The sequence below is a fragment of the Solanum lycopersicum genome, chromosome 5, assembly GCF_036512215.1.
Source record: "Solanum lycopersicum chromosome 5, SLM_r2.1".
In the NCBI taxonomy this organism is placed as follows: domain Eukaryota; kingdom Viridiplantae; phylum Streptophyta; class Magnoliopsida; order Solanales; family Solanaceae; genus Solanum; species Solanum lycopersicum.
In genome coordinates this window covers 61,485,997-61,510,030 of record NC_090804.1, presented here as the reverse complement: position 1 = coordinate 61,510,030, position 24,034 = coordinate 61,485,997, and the positions used below count along the sequence as shown (strand labels likewise).

Genomic DNA, 24,034 nt, shown 5'->3' with positions numbered 1-24,034 from the left:
AAGCAAATATATGAACTTAAACATATTCGTACAAATTCTTCGCATCTTTAATTAAGATTACAAGATTAAAATATATTTTACTTTTTTTTTTTCATATCTTTAGTTAAGATCACAATTATTATAACAAGAACAACTTTTAGTAGCAATAAACATATACATATTATAAAGAGTGTTAAAGATTTTCCGGCATTAGTCAAATATCATTAAATTCAATATCGTTAAAGGCTTTAGAGACATATACAACGAATTTTATATACTATATCAAATCAAAACCAGATAAACAAACTGAAATCGAGTCTTAGAGTACAAATAAAGATGTGTATAATGTCACTAGTAAGACAAGTACATTAGTGAACTGAAAACAGAACAATTACATAAACAATTCTTGTACATAAATATCACATAAATAATCTTTCCAAAAGGAAAGCTTCAAATACATATATGATCACACAATACACAATACATTTTTAACAAGCCTCGTGCTCAAGGCTTTTTAGGCACTTAAGGCATTTTCGGCTTTGACAAAGTTGGCAATTCAAGCTTAGGAATGACAGGAATCTCGAGTTTTGGTAAAGTTGGAAGTTCAACCTTTGAAAATGATGGAAACTCCGGCTTTGGAATTTCTGGAAATTCGGGCTTTGGTAATGTAGGCAACTCAGGTTTTGGAATTTCAGGGAATTCAAGTTTAGGCAAAGTTGGGATTTCAGGTAAATGTGGCAATTCTGGCTTAGGAAGCTCAGGGATAGTTACTTCAAGAAGATTGCGCGCTTCAACTTGAATCACATAACTACTTGTTAAAAACAATGTGACGAATAATAACAAGAAAAAAGATGGAATATACTTATAAGCCATTGTATAAAGCCAGGTGATAAATTCTTCAAGACTTATAATTTATGTTTTTGTTGATTATGCATTAATTATACTTCACTTCAAACAAGTTTATATAGTGAAAGTAAAAATTGGAGAATTAGTTTTTGGTTGTGGTTTGGTATGAAAAAGTACTATGTTAGTTCATCTTCTCAACAATAACCTCCTAATTAATCTAACATGTATAATTACATGATTAATCAACATTATGTTTTTTTAGGTAATTGTATGTTTAATAAACATCCCTACATATATATTCTCGTTCAACTTTGTTTGTCTTTAAAAGTCACTTAACTTAGCCAAGTTAGCTTCCATAGTCATGATTACCCAAAATATTAGATTTGGTATTTATTTAATGACGTGGTAACTGTAAATTTTTACAAAAAAATATTTTAAATTAGATATTATGTTGCATATTGAAATATCACACTCTAGAGTCGATAAGCGATTTCATTGCAAATGAATATACTACAAAATTCTAGATGACTCGTGATCGCTAAATTGCAAGTAACTAACATTTTTTTAATAATTCATATTAGATAGAATTAGCGATGAGTTTTGCTATTTAGATAAATAATATATTTGTTCATCAATAGTTTTCTATTTTTGATAGTGATAGTGAACACGATTCAAAGTTTTCAGAGTATATAAATGTTGTGTACTATGCCATTAGAAACACAAGAACATTATATTAGTAAATTGATGGCATACCAATTACATAAATAATCCTTTCAAAATAGAGAGGAGGAAATGATTGTATCACAACAAAGGGAAAATATGTGATCAATGTTACTTCAATGAGGCAAAGAATATTTCACATGCCACGCGCTCATGGTTTTTTAGGCACTTGAGGGATTTTAGGATTTGATAATGTTGACAATTCAGTCTTAGAAATGACAAGAATCTTGAGTTTTGGCCATGTTGGAAGTTCACTTAGGAAATGGCGGAAAACTCGGCTTTGGGAATTCTGGAAATTTAGGCTTTGGTAGAGTTGGCAGGTCAGGTTTCCAAATTTCAGGGAATTCAAGCTTTGATAAATTTGAAATTTCAGGTAAATATGGCAATTCAAGGTTAGTCAATATTTAGTGGCGACGACCTACCCAATATTTAAGTTATTGGAACTATTTTTTATAGAAAAAGTATTTCTAGTGGCAACCAATATTGCCACAATGGGAGTTCCTAGTGGCGTCCTTAAGAAGTCTTTATAAATAACATTCAGTTATAACTACTTTCCAGTTGCCACGGTGCTCAAATTGCTACAAATGAAATGATTTTCTTTTGACTTTTTGGGCTTCAATAACGATTTGTCGCCACTCACAGCTCAATTTCTAGTAGTTGCATCATTAATGAATGAGTTTCTATTGTCAATGCATTAGATGATAGCTCACACATTAGGCAATCCCTCTTCTACACAAGATCCCCTCTCAGATTCTAATACAAAACATGCCTATTATTAATGTCAACATAAAATTTGCAAAAGAGATATATTGTTTGGTGGTTGGGGGAGGTTCTTTTTTTATATATAAAAATAAGTGGTTAAACGTAAGACTGGGCATCAGACCGGAATATGCAGGTTGTTGATAGGTAACGAGATGAACCGGATCGAAATTACTGCAATGGAAGTTCGGTTTGATCCCGTCCCACAATATACCGGGATAGAACCGAGACGGACCGAAATGAGATAAACGGAATCACACACATAGCTATTTTAAAAAATAATAATTTTTTAAAAGTTATTTTAAATTACGAAAATATAAATTTTTTTATTTTTATTTTTCTAAGTTTAATAGTTTTGAAATCTAAAATTCAACTTTACTTATGTTTATTTTAAAGATATATTTTGTTTAATTTTTACTTATATATTTTTTTTGTTTCTTTTTTCAAACAAATTTATACCACTAGACATGACATCTAGCGGCCTTTATTAATAATAAGGTAAAAATCTCAATGTGAATAAATACAAGCAAGGGGGCTAGGCCTTGCCTTACCTTACCAATCCTAATTAGGTAACAAATCTCTACTAATTATCAAGCATGAAGAAAATAAGAGTTAGAGAAAAGCAAGTATTCTATGATCATCACGGAGTTTATTACACACTCTATGATGATATGACAAATGAAGATACTTATATAATGCAAAAATATATACGTCAAGAAGAGGGTTGAGTTTTCAACATCAAACTTCTTTTTAAATGTGTATGAACTAAAAAAGAGTTTGCCCATCTAGAGTAACCTGAAGTATTTTGGCTTAAGTCAGCGATAGCCCCTTAAAGTTGTTCGCATAATTCATTTCGACACCTCAACTGAGACTCTTACCTATTAGACACTTTAATATTAATAAATATTTATCTATTGAACATAAAATAACAACTACCTTTACAAATATTGTGCGTGTAATACACACTCGTTATCTTGACAAAAATTACGAATAGAACTACGACACGTGGCATATGGGCCCATAATTTTAGTTTTAAAAAATAAAATTATTTTCCTTCATTTAATAATATATAAAAACTTATATTGATAAAAGAAAAATCTTTCCCACCACCCTCACTCCCACCTAACCCCTACCCCATCTAACTCACTGCCCTTTTTTCTTCATCTTCTTCCCTTCTTCTTCTCTGTTGTTCCACAATCACCATTCCACTGCATAACAAAAAAGAAAATGCCTAACCCCATCTTATTCCGAATTCATCCACCAAATGTTTTCCTTTTTCATTTTCTTCGTTATATGTTATTCCTTCGACGATTATTCCGATTTTGTAAATATAATCGACCTTGATAAATTATTTTGAAATCGACAACAAAGAGAAATTAAAATTATATCAAATATTTTATAGAATTTCTAATAAGTTTATGAATGGTGATAGTTGCTCAATTGGAGTTATTGAAAATAAAAATGTACAGATATTGGTCAATTTTTTAACTCCAAATAGTCCATTTTTTCTTCTTCTTGAAAATTTAGCAGGTACTTTGTTTATAGAAAATGAAAAAAAATGAATCATAACAAAAGGCAGAGAAATTTGAAGTTTTTAAAATGGTGGGTTGATGCTTTCACTGATTTTGAACAATCTTCATCATTTTTTTTTCAAATTATCGTCCTTGTGAAGAGAAATTCGAACTTTGGAAACAGAAGAGATGGTGGCGGTGGCGGCAGCAGATACAGAGGCTGCTAAGAGAAGTGATTTCTTCATGTTATTTTTGGATGGAAAAATAAGGGATTTTGGGGAATTGAATGGATGGTAGTTTAAATGGTGGGTTGAAGGAAGATGAGTGTGGGGGTGTTTTTTTGTTTTTTTATGGTTAAAAAGATTTATGTTTAATTAAATTAATTTTTTATATATATTTAGTCAGTGCATGCCAAGTGTCAACAAAGTAGGTATAAGTATTTTTTAAAATAATTAAAAAAACGCATTCACGCGCTCAGCAGCAGTGAGATACACTTATTTTGTCACATCAGCGTTTTGTGTTTAATAGGCACATTTCTTGATAATTTAGGTGTTCAATAGGTATATGTCCTAGTTCAGGTGTCTAAGTGAATTATGTGGAAAACTTTAAGGGGCCGTAGATGACTTAGGCCAAGTATTTTCCTCTTGTCTTCTTCTTCATATCCATCCAATAACACTTGATAATTCATCACTTCTTTTGGACTTGTTCAATCTTGTCAAAGTTATTGAAAATGTCATATGATTCTGCTTTGTCATTCGCATTGGTAGGTGTCTTGACACAAGTTCATCAGTCACCTTATCATCCATCTATGTTGTCTTTCATGTGTCTTTTTTTTTGTTGCTTCCACTTCTTTATTGCCTAGGTGAAAGATCCCCATCCCTAGCAACTTTATCAAAAAATATATCTAACATATTATCTTCTTCATCCTATTCAAAGAATTTCTCTCCCAAATCATCATCTTCTTCAAAGAATTCTTCTCCCAAATCAATATATTGGTTGATCCATGATGCTAAGGCTCCTGACTATTTTTTTTTGCGATCACACTTTTAGACACAAATATTTGAGCCTCTGGGCTTAATTTGCCATTCAAAGGAGGAGGTGAAACTTGTTCTTCTTCATCAACCAAATTAGCCAACCTAGAAATACTTATCTCTCCTTGTTTATATAAATTTGTAAATATAAGTTCGTAAGTTAAGTTTAATTAAGTTTTTTCAAATGTTTTTAAGCTTAAGTTTTCAAGATTTGAATCTTTTAAAGTTAATAAATTATTAAGTTATATGTTATAAGTTATACTTTTGACTTTGTAATTTAACTAACTTAAGTTTGTAATATTAAAAAATTAAATAATCAAAAAAGAAATGCTTATAAAAGTATATTATAATGACACAAATTAAAAATAATATCAATCTCATTTATTCAAACAGGCTGCTGCAGGCCTATTTTTAATTAATGAAAAATACCGGGACTGGAAATGAATAGATACCAATATCAAATTATGCTACCGTTTCGTTCCGAGTACCGATTTACTGTTAGTGAAAAAACTTACAAGATAATAAAATTGCAAGATTACAATTGAAAATAAAATGAAGAAATTAATCTCTTCAGGCTGAAGCGCGGATATCTCGCTCTCTTTAAGGAGATTCAAGCCCACTGCAGCAAATGTTTTCACTGGTCCAGTAGTAGTCCTCTTTGACTTGTCCCCTCCAGGATACAACATCTTTCCCAAAGTATAACTCAGCAAATCTGGACAAGAGTTGAGTCCAAAGCTCCACAAAAAAGAACACCTCCCTTAAACTAATAAGAACTCTCTTTTAGACTAACCCTTTCACTCTTTGTTTTCTCTTGTATTTTGTGTGTGTACCAAATCAAATGAAGACCACCACTATTTATACTACAAGAAGTCTTCCTAGCAATGAATAGGAAGATAATGGAGGTAGTTAATAATGAAGATAATGGCCTTAGGAGTTTCATAGGTTACAATAGTAATAGAGGAATTAACTAAATAAAGTGATGGATAACCAATGGTAATGGATGATGTAGAAGTTATCCATTCCATTGTTTATTGGAATGTTTTTATCTCACAATGAATACATGACTACCAGGTCAAAGATGAATAGTATGATTAAATTGATAGTTTTAACACAATATCTACCAATGGTCATTCTTATAACTCCTAAATAAAGCAATTTAACATGTTAAATATTATTATTAAAATGCTAATAACCTAACATTCACTATATCCATTTCATCTTGAATACTACTAGACCGAGATGGTACCAAAACGGTATCTGTACAACCCCATCAGATGCCTAGTTTTAATTACACGTAGGGTGCTAAAATTGATAATAAACAAATCATATATTTGGTAAAATATTGATAATATTTTAAAAAATTTATTCATAAAGTAAAATTAATTTAAAAGTATTTTTACATAAAAAGGAGAAATGACGAAAATAAAATAAAGTGATAATTCAAAGTTTTGTTTTAGGAAGAACATTTTAGGGGGTACAAAAAGGAGGGTAAAATTGTAAAATGATTTGTCAAATTAAAGAAATATGCTTATGAACTAGTTTGAACAACTTATAAACTTTAACTCAAATACCTTCTAAATATAAAAGTATCTTATTGGGTACCAGTACTAGTTATTACTTATACTAAATATAAGAATCTTCTTCTGTAATAATTTTGAGTACACACCTAATTGTCTTAAATTTTTCATATATTTTTTAATTATATTGAATTGATTGTGATTATAGTACTTTTTATGTAGTTTACAAATATATATATATATATATATATATATATATATATATATATATATATATATATATATATATTATTTCACGCGCAGATTTCGATCAATTTTAAACTATTTGACTCTCAAAAAACGAAAAGCACCTCATAAATTGGGACAGAAAAAATACAAATACTTTAGTTTAGACATATAAGCAATTCCTATCTATAAAACGGTAGAGCTACTCATGTAATGATGAATCACACTTGTTATTGTAACATAGAAGAGAGATGAGCCTTAAAGGAGATGTTTTTCATGAGTTCTTTAGGCAAAGACCACACCATCTCTCAAACATATGCCCTGATAAGATACAAAATGTGAATATTCATGAAGGTGAATGGGGCACTGTTGGCTCTATTAATTTTTGGAACTTCACCCATGGTAAACATATATTATATTTGATTTTAATATTTATTATGAATATGGTCCATTAGTTTTAGTCTTTATAAATTTGTTTTTAGTTGTATATACCTTACATGCATAAGAATAACATATATATATATATATATATACATACATACATACATATATATATACATACATACATACATATATATATATATATATATATATATATATGGATCATTAATTTGATCCAACACATTTGTTGATTCAAACGGTTTTTAACCCGTTTAAATTCAATCCAAATAACTTGATCGTATAAAAATAAAATTAGTAGTATGAAATCTTTTTTTCCCCAGATGAAATAGAGAAGGTGGCAAAGGAAATAGTTGAAGAAATAGATGAAGAAAAGAAGTTGATTAAAAAAAATGATTGAAGGAGATCTATTGGAGGATTACAAATCATTTTATATCACTACTCATGTTGAGACAAAGGGTGAAAACAAATTAGTTATTTGGATTATTGAATATGAAAAGAAGAATGCAAATGTGTCAGATCCACATACTTTCATGGAATTTGCTCTCAACATGACCAAAGATATTGAGACTCACCATATTAAGTGATACATAAATATATTTACTTAGGAATAATGTGTGATGTGATTAATGAATGTGCTTTGAAATATTTACTATATATGTAAAAAAAAAAAATAAATGGAGTGAATATGTAATTTCTATTTCGTAAAATTCTGCTTATAATATAAATAAAAGCTACAATTGCATAACAGTTTCCCTTTTCTTATTCCTTAAAAATATATCCTATTGTACTTTCTTTGATAAAAAAGAAGGAAAAACTATCTATAGTTATAGAAATTTCTATTACATCTACTGAATATAATTATATTTTAAAATAGTTACATGATTAAAATATTTTTAATAGAGATAATTCAAGTATCTTAGGGTTTATAGTTCAAGGAATGAGACATCAATGACGATGATATCACACACTGCATTGGTGCAATGTGGATGAAGTGGAGACTTGCCTCTGAAGCCTTGTGTGATAAGAAGATACCGCTGAAACTCAAAGGTAAGTGTTATAAAGTTTCCTTTTAATCTGGTCAAATAAGGATTTTTTTTTGGTGATTCGAACGACATTGTTATGTGAGAATGAATGTTGGCCTCTCAAGAACTCCCATCTCCATAAGATGCATGTTGCAAAGATGAGGATGTGAGGTAAATGTGTGCTCTTACTAGAAGTAATAAGATTAGAAATGAAGATATTCGGTATAAGGTGGAAGTGGCCTTTGATGTGGACAAGATAAGAGAAGCAAGATTGAGATGATTTTGACATGTAGAGAGAAGATGAATAGATGCATTAGTCATGAGGAGGTGCGAGAGGTTGGTTAAAGAGTGCAAGGAAGAGGCAGAGATAGACCGAAATAGTATTGAAAAGAGGTAATAAGACAGATTTAACGCAACTTCAAGTTACTAATGATATGACCCTAGAAAAAAGGATACGGAGGACATATATTAGTACAGAACGGTAGTAATTATAGGTGACTACAAAATTTTGTTAAATAGGATTAGCATAAATTTTATTATTTAGCTGCAGTATTTGTCAATTGCCAATTTTTTTTTAAAAAAAAGTTGTGATAGGGAACTACATAATTAGTTAAAGTAAAAAAGCCACCTCAAAGATTTGAAGTACCACTAGAAATAAATGCCTTACATAATAAATCACATAAATAATCCTTCCCAAACACAAGAACATTATATTAGGCAAACATACATGATAACCCTATGTAATGAAATGTGTCATTTTAAATATAGATGTCACATCAACCACTGAAAGATAAATTCCATATACCACGTGCTCAAGGCTTTTTAGGCACTTGTGGAATTTTTAATTTTGACAAAGTTGACAAATCAGGCTTAGAAATGGAACGAATCTCGACTTTTGGCAACATTGGAAATTTAGGTTTCGGAAATGTTGAAAACTCCTGCTTTGGGAGTTGTGGCAATTCGGGCTTTGAAATTTCAGAGAATTCAGAAAGATGCGGCAATTCAATCTTAGAAAGCTCAGACAAAGTTATTTCAAGAAAATGTCGTGCTTCTGCTTGAATTTTATAGTTACTAGCTAACGACAAAGTGATGAATAGTAACAAGAAAAAAGATGGATTAATGTGGTGATAAAGCCATTATTGAAGGTGAATTTTTTTAGTGTTTTAATTCATATGACTTATGCTTCAGTCTGAACAAATTTATAAGTTGTGAAAAAATGATAATAGGAACAAAACTTTGGTTGGTGGTTAATTGGTTAAGAAAAATGTCTGTCAGTTCATCTTCTCAAACAATAATAGTTATACTTTAATCTGCCAAACATTTTTTTCCATGTGTCACATCTACCACACAATTTTATATTATCTACCCTAACAATGGATTGCTCCCTACTATGCCATTTCTGGAATCTAGTAATTTTTGTTCATGACTTGTATCGTATTACTCCTTAAAATATCCACTAAATATCTAGGTATATTTAATGTAAACTTAATTTTGGTCACACCAATGAAATGACTTTAGAGTGTGAGCTATTCTGGGGGTATCTTTAGTTTTCTTTTCGTACACAAGTGCAAATATAATCCATTCATTTTCACAGGATATAATAACTAGGAAGAAATTATATAACTTTAAAAAACTTGCTCCAATCACTTTCCAAGTGATTGATTTCATGTGAGAATCGATGACTGGTTGAGTCTTTTCTATCTATTTACTAAGATCAGAAAATACAATAGGTTTTATAACTCCTAATTAAAATGTTCAAATCTTCATGCGACGCTCAGATCGCTATTAAAATGATTTTGTAGCAATTTTACAGGCTTCAATAGCAACTTCACTCGTCACTAAAAGCTCAATTTCTTGTTAGATGATATCTCACACAATAGGAATAGTGTTTGGTTGGGGTGGGGTGGGGTGGGATGGGGTGGGGGGTAGGCATCATTTTCTTTTATAAATTAGTGGTTACATGTTTGGGGCTAACATTGAGAACAAACAAATAATTAATGTGTTTGGTAAAATAATTTTGATAAGCTTTTTTCCTATTATATAATGAAAAAAGATAGAAAAGATAAAATTATAAAGTGATTGGTCAAATTAAAAGTACTTAATTATAATTAGCTATAAAATCATCATATAAAAATGACCAACTTATGGTTGATTTTGGATTATAAGCACTTTAGTTATAAACACGTGAGTGCTTGCCAACTATATGATAAGCTTTAAAGATATACTTATAAACTAGTTTGAACCACCTAGAAACCTAACATAATGCCTTCTTAATATAAAAAGTAGCTTATTTGGGTACTATCTATAACCAAGAGTCTTTTTCTGTAATAATTGTGTGTAGAATTACATGCACACACCTAATTATGGACCCTTTGGCCATAGATTTTCCAAGTAAAATTTGAAAAAGTTGGTCAAAATTATTTTGCGAGAAAATATGGCTAAAGTTTGGCCATAATGATATTTTCTCTATGTTATTTTATATTTAGAAAAAAATTTAATTACCTGTTAACTTTAACACGTTTTCAGTAATAAATGGAAAAAAATTAATTTATTTTAAAATAGAAATTTTTTTTTATAGTTTTTAAAATTTTCTGATCAAATTCTGACCAAATTTTCTGGCTGTTTAGCACTTTCCATTTGTCAAGTAGTGTTTGTCCAATTAATTTGTCACTATTTAGCAAATATTTTTGGTAAATAAATCAAATTCCCAAATACTAGTATTTGTTGGTACTTCATTCATGGTACGCCACCAACATACCACTTCAACTAATTTTTGTTAAGGCAGATTCAAGATTTAATATTTATGAGTTTCAAATTAATGTAAACAATAATTGGATTCACAATTATCTATTTAACAATGAGTTTTTCACAAATACAAAAGTTAACTGATTACAGAACAATTACATAACAATTTTTGTAATTGATGATAGAATATCATGACAAATATAATATATCCGAAATGAAATGTTCTAGCACAACAAAGAAAACTCTTGACACAATAATAAAGTGTAACATATCCAGAATGCTTTAAATGAATCAAAGAGCATTTCATATATATGCATCGCACGCCCTCAAGGCATTTTTGGCACTTGAGGAATTTTCGGCTTTGACAAAGTTGGTAGTTTAGCCTTAGGATGACAGACATCTCGAGTTTTGATAAAGTTGGAACTCTGGGCTTTGGTAGAGAATTCGTAGCAGATTTGGAATTTCAGGGAATTTAGGATTTGGTAAAGTTGGGATTTCTGGAAGCAATTAAGGCTTAGGAAGCTCGGGAATAGTTACTTCAAGAAGATGGCGCGCTTCAGCTTAAATTACATAGCAACTTGTTATTGACAAAGTGACATGTAATAACAAGAAAAAAGATTGATTCTGATGGTAAGACATCGTTGAAGATTGATTGTCCTTTTAAGTTTCACTTTTGACAAGTTTATATAGATATGTGTATGTTGAAAATAGGAATTGAAAACCAAGTTTTTGTTGTGATAATTGGTAGAAAAAATTGTTTGTGAGGAACATTCTAATTTTAATTTAGGCATAATACATAAATATGACTCTTAACTTAGTATCAGTTGGCAACTCTGACCCTTAACTTTTGATGTGCACAATTAAACATTTAAACTTGTATAAAATTGAACAAATTGGCATATTCGTCCTACATAGCACCCTACATGAAAATTTTGCGTCCTACATAGCATCCTGCATGTATCATGCCATGTTTTAAAAAGAACATTTTAGGGAGTATAAAGATAGAAAAGGTAAAATTGTAAAGCGATTCATCAAAATAAAAGTGATTACAATATGTAAAAAATCATAAATAAAAAATGACCAACTTATGGTTGATATCGGATTATAAGCACTTGAGTTATAGGTGTTTGCCAACTATATATTTAAGCTTTAAAAATATGCTTATGAACTAGTTTGAACCACTTAGAAACTTAACCTACTTAATTTAAAAGTAGCATATTGGGTACTAGATATAACCAAAGACTCTCATTCCATAATAATTGTGTGTAGTTAATTACAGACACACACCTAATTATGTATATGAAAAAAAATGAAACTTATAGTCTAAAGTCTAGACATATTGACATTGCCTGACTATAAAAGGGCAGAACTATTCATGTAATGATGAAGCACATATTTGTTATTATAACTTAGTCATATATCATAGAAAAAATGAGTCTCGAAGGTAAGTTGGTTTCTGAAATAAATATCAAATGTGATGGAGATGTGTTCCATGAAACAATTATGTACAAACCACATTATATGTGCAACATATGCCCCGATAAGATACAAAATGTGGATATTCATGAAGGTGATTTGGGTACTATTGGCTCTGTTAGGTTCTGGAAATTCACACATGGTACGTAAATCCATATTATATTAATTCATATCGATTTTAGTTTTTCCAAATTCAGTCCAACTCAATCGATCATTACTAAGCGAAAGTAGTATGAATTTAATTTTACTATATATATTTGTTTGTGTAGATGGGAAAGAGATGGTGGCAAAGGAAGTTATTGAAAAAATAGATGAAGAAAAGAAGTTGGTTAAAAAAAAGATGATTGAAGGAGATATGTTAGAATATTATGAATCATTTTACCTCACTATTCATGTTGAGACAAAGGATGAAAATAACTTAGTTACTTGGATTTTGGAATATGAAAAGAAGAATGTACATGTGCCTGATCCACACACTTTCATGGAATTGTGTATCAATATCACTAAAGATATTGAGAGTTACCACATCAAGTGATACATAAATACATATATGTACGTACTTGATATAATATTATGTGGTGTGGTTAATGAGTTTTCTTTGAAATATCTAATATATATGTAGAGAAAATAAAGGGAGTGGATATTGATAAATAAAAATATATGAAAGTGTTATAAACAATTTGTGTTATAGTGAATGTCTAATTATGTGTAGTCCTTGTATGATATGGTTAGGAATCCTACTTGGAGACCAAGTAGGGTTTTCCATATACATAAAGGGTTTTCCTTAATTGTAAATAAGATCATTGATAGATCAATGAATCCTGAATATACTTCAAGATGAATAAAAAATCTTTCTCTTTTCCCTACTTTATTCGTCTTCTAACTTCATATAGTTTCATAACACGTTATCAGTACGATTGTTCTATTCTTAAAGAATGATGAAGAAGACGGAAAAAATGCAAAAGAGATCTTGCATAAGTTATGCAATAAGGTTCTTATATCTTCAAGATATGATTTATCTTTATGTTATAACTAATTATGTAACAGAGGTACCATCTAAAGTAAGTATTTAAAGAGACTTGTCGACTTTTTATACCTTCAATTTTAATCGACTGGGATAGAATTCTTTAATTTATTTAATAATTAAATAAGCACAATTTAGTGAAAAGTATGTTTTCGACCTTTTTATGAGGTAAGTCATCTATTAAGCTATATTTATTAACAACTAATGTTGATTATAGTAAATGAATAATCTCAACTTTGTGAGTAATTATAGTGTACAATTATATTAATTATCATCAAAGGTTATAAAATTACAATTATTTTGAAGGCTTGAGGTTGAGCCTCATTATGGGTAAGACGATAGATTTAAGTTTTTATCGCACCAAAAGAATAAGACGATGCATTTATGTCCAATCACATCAAGAGGGTAAGACATAAGAAGTCTTGATGTTTTGTGATGAAAGATGTTGGATTCAAGTATCTCTTTGATTTATGGCATAAGACGTTGGGTTTGAGTCTGAATGCACCATATTGATGATAAAATTAAAATTTACTCATAAAATAATAAATCAGAAATTTACCAAAGCAAAAGACACATGGCGTAGTAAACTTGGAGTTTCCGAGTACTACTAATTTTATTAGTTGGCATGAATAATTTGGTCATCCCAAAGATGTTCATACTGAGTAATGGACATAGATTGAAAAACTAGAAGATTCTTCGAGAATTCTTTACGTTGCTTCTTCTCGTGATAAAGTTGATTGGATCAACTAAAGTTGGGACTAAATCCCTAAATTCTGAAAAGTATAAAAGGTGAATATGGGCCCATTTACCTATCATGTGATATGATAAAAAGATGCATCAATAAGATAATGACATGTGCGTTTGTTGTCAACTTGCAGTTTGACATTCGCAAATTGTGCAAGATAATTGAGCTAAAAGCACAACTTTCAGAATATGAAATCAAGATAATTCACCTTGATAATATTGATAAATATATAAGATGATATGACATTAAATGTCACACATAGTGAATCATTACTTATGAAAATAAAGTTTCATATGTTGATCTGAAATATGATATTACATACAAACGTAATTATATGAATCAAACCAATAAGTTAAGATCATTTTTATTGTTAATTGGTTTATGGTCAGGGATCTGTGAACACCTAATTTTTGACGTGTTTATTTTACTCCTATAGTATTTTAGTAAGAATTTTTTATTTTTTTTAATTTGAATTTTTGGTATTTGTATTTATTAGTTTATTGGCTCAAATGACCCAATTTTGTTTAAATTGGGCTGATTTAAATCAATTCTGATGGCCCAATTGATCTTGACCCGGTCCATAGAAATGGTCAAGATTGAATCTCAACCATTCATGATATTTTGATATTGGACCCAAACAAAAATACAAAACTCTAAAAAATTAGCATTTTCCTTTATTTTTATTTTAGATTTTTTGTCCCTTTCTTCTTCCCCTTACTACCATGCCGCCTGCCGGCCACCGCTACCGCCACCACGCCGCCGGCCAGCCACCCCTCTTTGGTCGGAATTTTTTTTAAAATTTTACCATCTTTTCCTTTCATCCTCCTCTACCTAAATCTACAAACCTTTCATCCATATCTATAGCCAAACTCCGTAGATCTAAGGAAAACCAAATATAAATTTTTACTTTTTCCTTAGATTTATAAAGTTCCGGTCATTCCTATCCCAAACCCTTTACATAAATGTGTAGAGCTCTTCAAGGGCTATCATTTGATATAAATTTAAGTTCAAAATCCATCAAAAAAATTTCCGGCAAAGTTTTCCGGCGACCTTCATTACCCGAAAGATATGTCAATCTTTTCCCCCCTCTCAATCTTTATCCAAATTCATCATTATCTTTTTTTTGTTTGACCATATAAGTCGTTTGATGTCGGATTATGTTATTAATGTTCTATAAGTTTATCATGTTGATGAGTTGCTTGAGGTATTATTATTTTGTTCTTATTTCAATTTTTCTGTTAATTATTTAATTATTTTGACTTTTTTTTCTGCATTATTTTGTTGTGTTTGATCTTTAAAATTATTTAGATGTTTAGATTTTGTGATAGTGGGTCAATTTGTTTAGGTTTTGAGGAAATGGGTCAACATTTGGCCTATTTTAAATTTTTTCAGATGGCCCATTAACTTTTATTCAAACAATGAATAAAAGAAATGGGCCAACTAAATGACATTGGGCCTATTATTTTCTGATGACCTATATAACTATATTCAATTAATGAATAAAGTAAATGGGTCATTTAAAAGGGCAAAAGAATTATGCAATTAATCTGATTTTTTTCTTAAAACAAAAATTAAAAAAAAAGAAAAGAAAGGAATTTCATTGGCCATCTTGGGTTGCACCTTGGGAAAACAAAGAGTCAAATGCATGCATTGGCTCTTAAGTTTTCAAGAAAGGTGGGATGTTAATGTTGTTCACCTATTTAAACCCCCTTGGGGAAGAAAGAAAAGGAGGAGATATAGAAAGAAAATTGGAAAAAAATACTTACTTAAAAAATTTCTTCTTCTTAAAGAAAAAAAAAGAAGAAGATATCTCTATTGGGTTGTCTTGGGAATTCAATTAAATTTGCTCCTATATTTGCTTGTCATCAACTCTAGGTATTTCTTTTTTTACATTTCAATGTAATCTTTATGTTATTGTTATGTTTTGTTTTTTTTGAAAAATTGTTGATATTTTTTGCTAAGCTTATTATAATTCTCGTATGATTATGTTTATCCTTATGTTACTTTGTTTGTATATTTCTATTAGTTTATTATTCTATAGTGTTTTTCATATCATTATGTTTATTATGATGTACACATATATTATTAATTATTTTTAGCTTAAATTTTAGCTTTAGTAAGTAAAAAGAAAAAAAATATAAAAAAAATAAAATAAAACAAGTAATTAAAATATAACAATTGCAAATCTTTTACGTTTTCGGTAACTTTCTTTTTTAAGGAATGAACTTAAGAAAAAAAAATATATAAAAAAATAAAGCGTAAAACTAGTTATTTTTGCAAAAGGGTTTAATCTGGTCATTTTTGCAACAAAAGAAAAAATGTAAATTTGGTTATTTCTGCAAAAATGTAAATCTGGTTATTTCTGCAAAAAATGTAAATTTGTTTATTTCTGCAAAAAATGTAAATCTGGTTATTTCTGCCAATATGTAAATCTGGTTATTTCAGCAAAAATGTAAATCTGGTTATTTCTGCAAAAAAAATAAAATCTGGTTTTTTCTATTAAAAAAAAAGTAAATATGTTTTTGTTTTTTTTTTAAAAAAAAATCTCTAAAAAAAATTAATTTTTGAATTGATAATTAAAGTAAAAATACAAATTTGACTAACTTGACTTAATAATTCAACAATTAAAAATTTGTTATTTTGCAATCTTCTATCAAATAAGTCAAGGTAGTCATTTATATATATAGATTTTTTTTTACCGAATTGGTTATTTCTTAAATTTTTATCAGTATATATATATATATATATATATATATATATATATATATATATATATATATATATATAAACTAGTATATCATTAGTTTAAAAGAGTGTTTTTTCTTTTGTTCTCATTGTCTAGTAGTAATTTTTTTTTCTTTTGCTAAAATCATAAATAAATGCTAGAATTTTTTTTATAATAATAAATAAATAAAAACTAATCATTTCTTGATTTATATGTTGCACCATTTTCTTTTATCCATTCATGACGTTATTTTTTTGAGTAATTAATTATTATTTTAAAAAAAAATAAAAAATTAAAACTTTAAATACCATCATGTGTTCGGTTACGATCCTTGGTGTGTATTTCTTTTCTAAAAGAAAGGTCTTGTGTGCGGTTACGCTCTTAGGCCAATCATTTTTTTTAAAAAAAATAGTAATTAATTTTTTTCCCCTTTTATCCAAATTAAATAAATAAATTATTTTAGCCAAATATAAGTTAATAAAGCGACCGTGCTAGAACCACGGGACTCGGGGGGTGCCTCATACCTTCCCTCCGGTCAACTGAATTCCTTACCCAATCTCTGTTTTTCGTAGACCCAAAAAAAAGTTTTTTATTTTAAATTAAGAACTATCTGGTGACTTCAAACACCTAAAAAACTCAATTTCAAGTGGCGACTCTAAAAAAAATTAAAAAAAAATAAATAAAAAAAACCTGTCATATCCTCAACAATTAAAACTTGAATAAAAGAGGTGTGACAGATTTGGCGACTCCGCTGAGGATCACTTCTTTTAGAATTCGAGCTTTGTACATTAACTTTTTTTTCGCTATTTTTTTTATTTGGATAAATTTTATGTTTGGATGCTAATTGTGTTATTTCAGCAATTTATCGTTTTGATATTGTATTGTATACAAATTGTTTCTCTTACATACCCTCTGAGTCTCTGAAATTTTGTTATACACTGTGTGTGCGGTTACGCTCCACAGGACTTCTGTCTAGGATGAATCAGTGTGCGGTTACGCTCCTGATTCTAGGTTGTTACACATGTTAGGCGGGGTTGGACCACCAGTTAAGCCGGAATAGCTCTGCTACCGGCACGCTGACCCTCCCCGACTCGCGTTGTCCGCTCGAGTAGGCCAATCTAGACACCTTCATAAATGTTAAACCTACATAAAAAGTCTCTGGTATGCTTTTTTTTTTATCATGTACATTTGACCTAGCGAAATTAAGATATCTATTCATGCTAGACCAAAATGTTCATTTTATATGCTATGTAAAAAATAGTTGGTTCAGAACGCTTTGACATTGTTGACCATTTTCAAAATAGCTTTGCGAGTTTAGTTTTTTTTTTTTTTTTTTTTTTTTAAAAAGGTCAAATAAAAGGGGTAGTCTTTCCAAGAGAAGTTTTTCTTTTATGAATTACGCACACCTGATTCTCACTAAAAAGAGATACGTAGGCATCCTTTCAAGGGTTCGGTGTTTGTAAAAAATTGGTGTTTTATTTTATTTTCTTAAAAAAATAATTTTTTTTTACTTTTCTGTTTTCAATGTGTTAGAGTTTGTCATAAAAACCTTTGTTTGGTTCTATTTAAAGGTACAAATAGCATCATCGACAAAAGGACAAGGGTCAAAAAGGCCTAGAAGCGAAGGAATTCCAGAGTTCATGATCGCAGATACTATACCAAAAGATTTATGGCAATGGTGCACAGACATGGGAAGTCATGAGAAAAAAAGAGTAAAGGAACACTTGGGGCATTTAGTGCATCTTATGGAGATTGACCCTAGAAGGGATGTGGTCGAGGCATTGATTCCTTTTTGGGATCCCAGAAATAATGTATTTTGTTTTTCTGACTGTGAGATGACAACAACTTTGGAAGAAATTGCTGGCTTCATGGGGAAGGGGTCTACTTTTCGAGGTGCTGATCTACGCAATAAAAGACCCATAATTCCAAAACATGTTGATGCCAAAAAATTTCTAGAACTTCTCAAAATTAATCAAATAGAGAAAGAGAGTTTGAAAAATAGGTGGGTCTCTTTAGACTTTCTACACCAGAGATACGGTCAAAGGGATGGTTTCAAGAATTATCGGAACCAGTTGAGTAATCAAGGGGGTGAAGAAGCTTGGAAGGCAAATGAATGTTTTGCTTTTATGGTCACATTTTTGGGGCTCATTATTTTTCCCAAAAGGGACAAGCATATTGACATTCGTCTGGCTGGTGTGGTGAAGGCATTGACCACAATGGAAAATCCAACTATTATTCCAATGATCTTGGCAGATATGTTTCGCGCATTAACCAAATGTTTAAGTGGGGAAATGTACTTTGAAGGCTGTAATATTTTGCTACAAATATGATTTTTGGAACACCTTTATCATCATGATCGTGCGCCTAGGTTTACTCCAGATTGGTGCAACTATGTTTCCTCCCATAAGGAAAGGGAAGCCAAAATTGATTTTCCAAACGGAATAATAGCGTGTGAAGAAAAACTTTCAGTGATCACATCTGATGAAATAGTGTGGAATTATTACTGGTTCCCAGCTAAGGATATCATTTGCATGTCTAGTGGTATCTCGTTTCTTGTGTTGATTGGTCTTAGAGGTGTTCAACCATATGCCCCACTTCGGGTTATGCGTCAACTAGCCAGAGTTCAAGAAATCCCACCCAATGATGATATGAGTAAGTTTGCATATGACACTCCACCAGGTTTTGCTTTTAACAGCGAAGAGATTATGAAGATTTGGTACGGGAGTATTATTTCTGAGCTAAGTGAAATGGTTGTGGAGAAAGATAAAGGAAAGGTGGTTCCTGGGTACCTATCGTGGTTTCGTGATCCGATGACATTTGGTGACACTCCTGAAGGATCCAGCAGAAAAAGAAGAGATCAACATATAATAAGACAATTGAAAAAAGAGTTGGAGAAGGCCAAAGCAACCATTGCACGGCAAGAAGTACAAGTCCAAAGAAGAAAAAATCACAAGTTAGAGTTGCAAGATGTGGAAGGAGAATTGAAGCATGCAGAGGGAAGACTAGCCCGATTGGAGGAGGAATTGGATAATAGAATCCACTTGGCACGACAGATAAAAAGGGAGCAGAATTTTGAGATCTCTCGATTGAAGAGGGGCTTCGAGGCATCCGAAGAGGCGCAAAGACAATTGATCATCGAAAGAGCAACACTTCGCCATCAACTTGAAGCAGCAGAAGGGCGAGAGGCCCTCTTGAGGAATAATCTGGGTAATCATCAGGCTTTGTTAAATGACTGTCATCAAAACATGGGAAGGGCTAGACTTCAAGTTCATCAACTAGCAGAGCAAACCTCCTATGTTATTAGAAATCAGCGCCGTATGAATGATCAAGAAGTGGCTGAGCAAGAACGGACCATTGTTCCCCATTTGCCGAAGGTGTTTCTGAATTTGTATGAGACCTTGGGAGGAAAAAGAAAGCCCCAAGAAAGTGATGAAGATTGAAGAAAAGTTTTAGTTGTTTTTGTTGTTCGTTTCATTTTGTTTGTTGAAAGACTTAGTTTCTAGTTTAAAATTTGGTGTTTAGGGATATTATGTTGATCCGGTTGTTTTAAACCTTTTGATTTTGTTGTTTTCTTGAAGTTTTGGTGAATGAATTCCAAATTAATCTGTTTGAGTTGTCTAAATTTTTGAACTACGTAATGATCTGATTCATGCAATAACATGATACGTAGGCAACCTCCGAAGGGTCCGATCAGAATTTATTTTTTCAAAACTTTTTCTTTTTTTTTCCCAAAAAAAAGATAATAAGCAAAGTAAAGATGGGATGAAACAATGGCCTTCTGAACCCATGTTACTATGTGATTAATAAGTGTGTGATTGATTTATAAAATTGTCTAACCCCTAACAAGTTTGTTCATTTCACATCAACTCTAGTTAGCTTTCGGTGGTTAGGTTTGTGGTAAACTGGCAGAGCACCCGTACTTTACCAGGTCTAAGGTAAGAGCATCAATGACAACCAATACTGAAACTATGGTGAATCCATCAGACACTCCAATTGATTCAACAACAAGAGAGACAGTCACTGTTGAAGAAAATCGGACGCTGAGAAATATTATGGCACAATTGTGGCAAGCCTGGGCCAATGGACAAGAACCACCAACGTCTATTCTTGATTTTCCTGAGGTCACTAGTATTCGATCTTCATCTTCTCAGGTCCCAATATCAGAACCTTTCTTCCCTCCAGGGTATGGTCCATTTGATAATTGTGGGGCCGGGCCATCAACAACACGTCCTCAAGGCATGCCATTTAGGAATAATCCCACTGTCACAACAGCTGCACCGGTCTATACACTCCCTCAACCGACTGTGATGCAAAGAGCAGCTCAAGACGGACAATTCACCACTCATCCGGAGCAGTACTATATTCCTGGGATAACATTTGGGGGCCCTAACTCTGTTCAATTTAGTTCCCCTATTGATGTTGAGAGGCCCACTCCAGGCTCAGAGCAAGAAGAAATGTTGAAAAAAATGAAAAGCATTGAGCAACACATGAAGAGCATGCAAGGGTTAGGAGGGCACAAAAGTGTTGCATTCAAAGACTTGTGTATGTTCCCAAATGTCCACCTGCCACCTGGGTTCAAAACCCGTAAGTTTGATAAGTATGACGGACACGATGATCCCATAGCCCACCTTAAGAGATACTGTAATCAACTTCGGGGTGCAGGGGGTAAAGAAGAATTGTTCATGGCTTATTTTGGTGAAAGCCTGACTGGTGTTGCCTCAGAATGGTTTATAGATCAAGATATTTCCCACTGGCACATATGGGATGATATGGCTCAAGATTTTGTTAGACAATTTCAGTACAATGTCGACATTTTTCCAGATCGTAATACACTCTCCAATACAAGAAAAAAACCAAGTGAAAGCTTCAGAGAATATGCTATCAAATGGAGGGAACAAGCAGCCCGAGTTAAGCCCCCATTAAATGAGCAAGAATTGGTTGATATCTTCATAGAGGCTCAAGATCCTGACTACTTCCACCACCTCACAGCCGCAATGGGAAGACCGTTTCACACAACAATCAAAATTGGGGAAATGGTTGAAAGTGGTCTCAAAACAGGAAGGACCATGAGCCAAGCAGCAATCAAAGCTACCACACAGGCCATTCAAGGTGGTTCAACAAGTTTTGGAAATCGTAAAAGGAAAGAGGAAGTTATTTCACTGGCATCAGGGTCAAGAGGAGCTCAAAGAAAGTCTAATTGTCCTTACACATCAGTTCAGGGACAACTTAGCTATCCTCAGCATTACTACCCTTATGCTCCTCAATATCCAGTATCTCCATCTCCGTACCCGGTCTTAAATGCTGAGTCATATGTGCATCCTCCCAATCGCCCACATTTTTGGGCCCCATCTCAAGGAAACTTTCACCCACAGCGGCCACCCTATCAAGTCCCTTACAACTCTCCTATTATGCGGAGTTATGCTCAAGATCAAGCACAGAAAAAGAAATTCACTCCATTAGGGGAGTCGTACTCCAGCTTGTTTCAGAAGTTAAGAAAGATAGGAGCGATTGAGTGCATCCCACCACATCGTCTGAATCCAAATGCTCCAGGTTTCCAAGCCAATGAAAGATGTGAATACCATTTAGGAGCCCCAGGACACAACACTAATAATTGTTGGACCTTGAAGGAGTAATAGAGAAGCTGATCGAGCATGGAGTTGTTGTTGTGACAGGTGATCAAAACACTCCCAATGTGACCAATAACCCACTTCCAGCTGAAAACAACTTAGTGGGTATGGTTTGTGATGATCAAGAGTACAGACTCCTCAGCAAAATGGGAAAGTTGTTTAGGAAGATTGGAGAAGAAGACAAGTCAATGAAGAGTTTAAAATCAGTTGCTTCTCTGAGTGCGGAAGGTGTCAATTTTGACACCAAAGTCTTGTGCGTCCCCGGGGTTTCAAAGGGGATTGAAGTTCGAGCAGCTATGCCAAAGTTGTATGTATCAAAAGGCTTTTCATTAACAGAACATGACCAAAGTGGCTTGACCAAGATGAAAGAGCCTATTTTTGTTAAGCCTGTTCAACAGCTTCCAGTAATTGATTCAAAGGCTGTCCCTTAGAACTATAACAAAACTGCAGTGGTTTATCAAGGAAAGGAGATTGTCGAAGAAGTTGATGAAGCAGGAGGTTTGACACGCTCTGGAAGATGTTATTCTCCAGTAGAATTAAGAAAAGGCAAGATGACTGAAAATATCCAAGTACCACTAAAGAAAGCAGTTACTGAAGAAGAAAATGCAGAATTTCTAAAAAAGCTTAAGGTTCCAGATTACTCTGTCATGGAACAATTGAAGAAAACGCCTGCACAGATTTCACTGTTGTCTCTACTTTTGCACTCAGAAGAACATCGTCTGGTGTTGAATAAGGTTTTGAATGAAGCACATGTGCCAAAAGAGACCATCACTTTCACTAATGATGAGTTTCCCAAGGAGGGAGCTGGACACAACAAAGCTTTGCATCTTACAGTGACATGTGAAGGTTACTATGTAAAGAGGGTCATGATAGATGGAGGGTCAGGGGTAGACATATGTCCTCTTTCTACGCTGCAAAGCTTTAAAGTTAACACTGACAGAATTCGCCCCAGTAATGTATTTGTGCGAGCTTATGACAGCTCAAGGAGGGATACCATTGGTGAAATCAAGTTAAACATGACAATTGGGCCAGTAGTCTTTACGATTGTGTTCCAAGTAATGGATATGGAAACATCTTATAATTTTCTACTAGGAAGGCCATGGATCCACATGGCTCAAGCCGTCCCATCAACTCTACATCAAGTTGTCAAGTTTGAATACAACAATCAGGAAATCACTGTTCATGGAGAAGATAATTCACCTATTTACAGAGATCCATCCGTCCCATACATTGAGGCAAAGGAAGGATGTGATTCTGTTGTTTACCAGTCTTTTGAGGTTGTGTCGTTCGATCGCTGTAAAGAAGGAGAATCTATCATCCAATCATGTATCTCTTCTTCCACTTCAATGGTAGCAACGACGATGCTCAAATATGGTTATCAACCCGGTAAAGGTTTGGGAGTATATTCGCAAGGAATCGTGGATCCCATTACTCTTTTGGGAAACTAAGGCACCTCTGGCCTCGGATACAAACAAAGCAAGAGAAATGGAGATAAAGCTAAGAACCACAAAAGGATTGATTGGTCGTTGCCACAACCAATTCCCCATATTTCTCATTCTTTTATCGAACCGCAGGGTTCAGAATTGAAAGATTCATTCACTCCTGAAGATATTGAAGAAATCATTGAGGATCTCAGTCAGTTATTTTGTGAAGTAAATATGGTCCAAGTTGTTGAAGGCA

At 32.2% G+C, this 24,034-nt stretch overlaps 2 protein-coding genes and 1 pseudogene across 2 annotated transcripts; 2 read left to right on the top strand and 1 right to left on the bottom strand.

The window, feature by feature from the left end:
• Positions 1 to 501: 501 nt before the first annotated feature.
• LOC101267409 (protein PELPK2) lies at positions 502 to 852 on the bottom strand. Its single transcript, XM_004240086.5, has one exon. It carries the CDS (start codon positions 850 to 852, stop codon positions 502 to 504), a length of 351 nt encoding a protein of 116 aa, XP_004240134.2.
• A 5,866-nt stretch (positions 853 to 6,718) lies between these two features.
• LOC101267996 (kirola-like) lies at positions 6,719 to 7,630 on the top strand (annotated as a pseudogene).
• Positions 7,631 to 20,695: 13,065 nt separating this feature from the next.
• Positions 20,696 to 22,785, top strand: LOC138337083 (uncharacterized). Its single transcript, XM_069298576.1, has 2 exons — positions 20,696 to 22,277; positions 22,355 to 22,785. The coding sequence occupies exons 1-2, from the start codon at positions 20,696 to 20,698 to the stop codon at positions 22,783 to 22,785; spliced, it is 2,013 nt and encodes a 670-aa protein (XP_069154677.1).
• Positions 22,786 to 24,034: the final 1,249 nt, after the last annotated feature.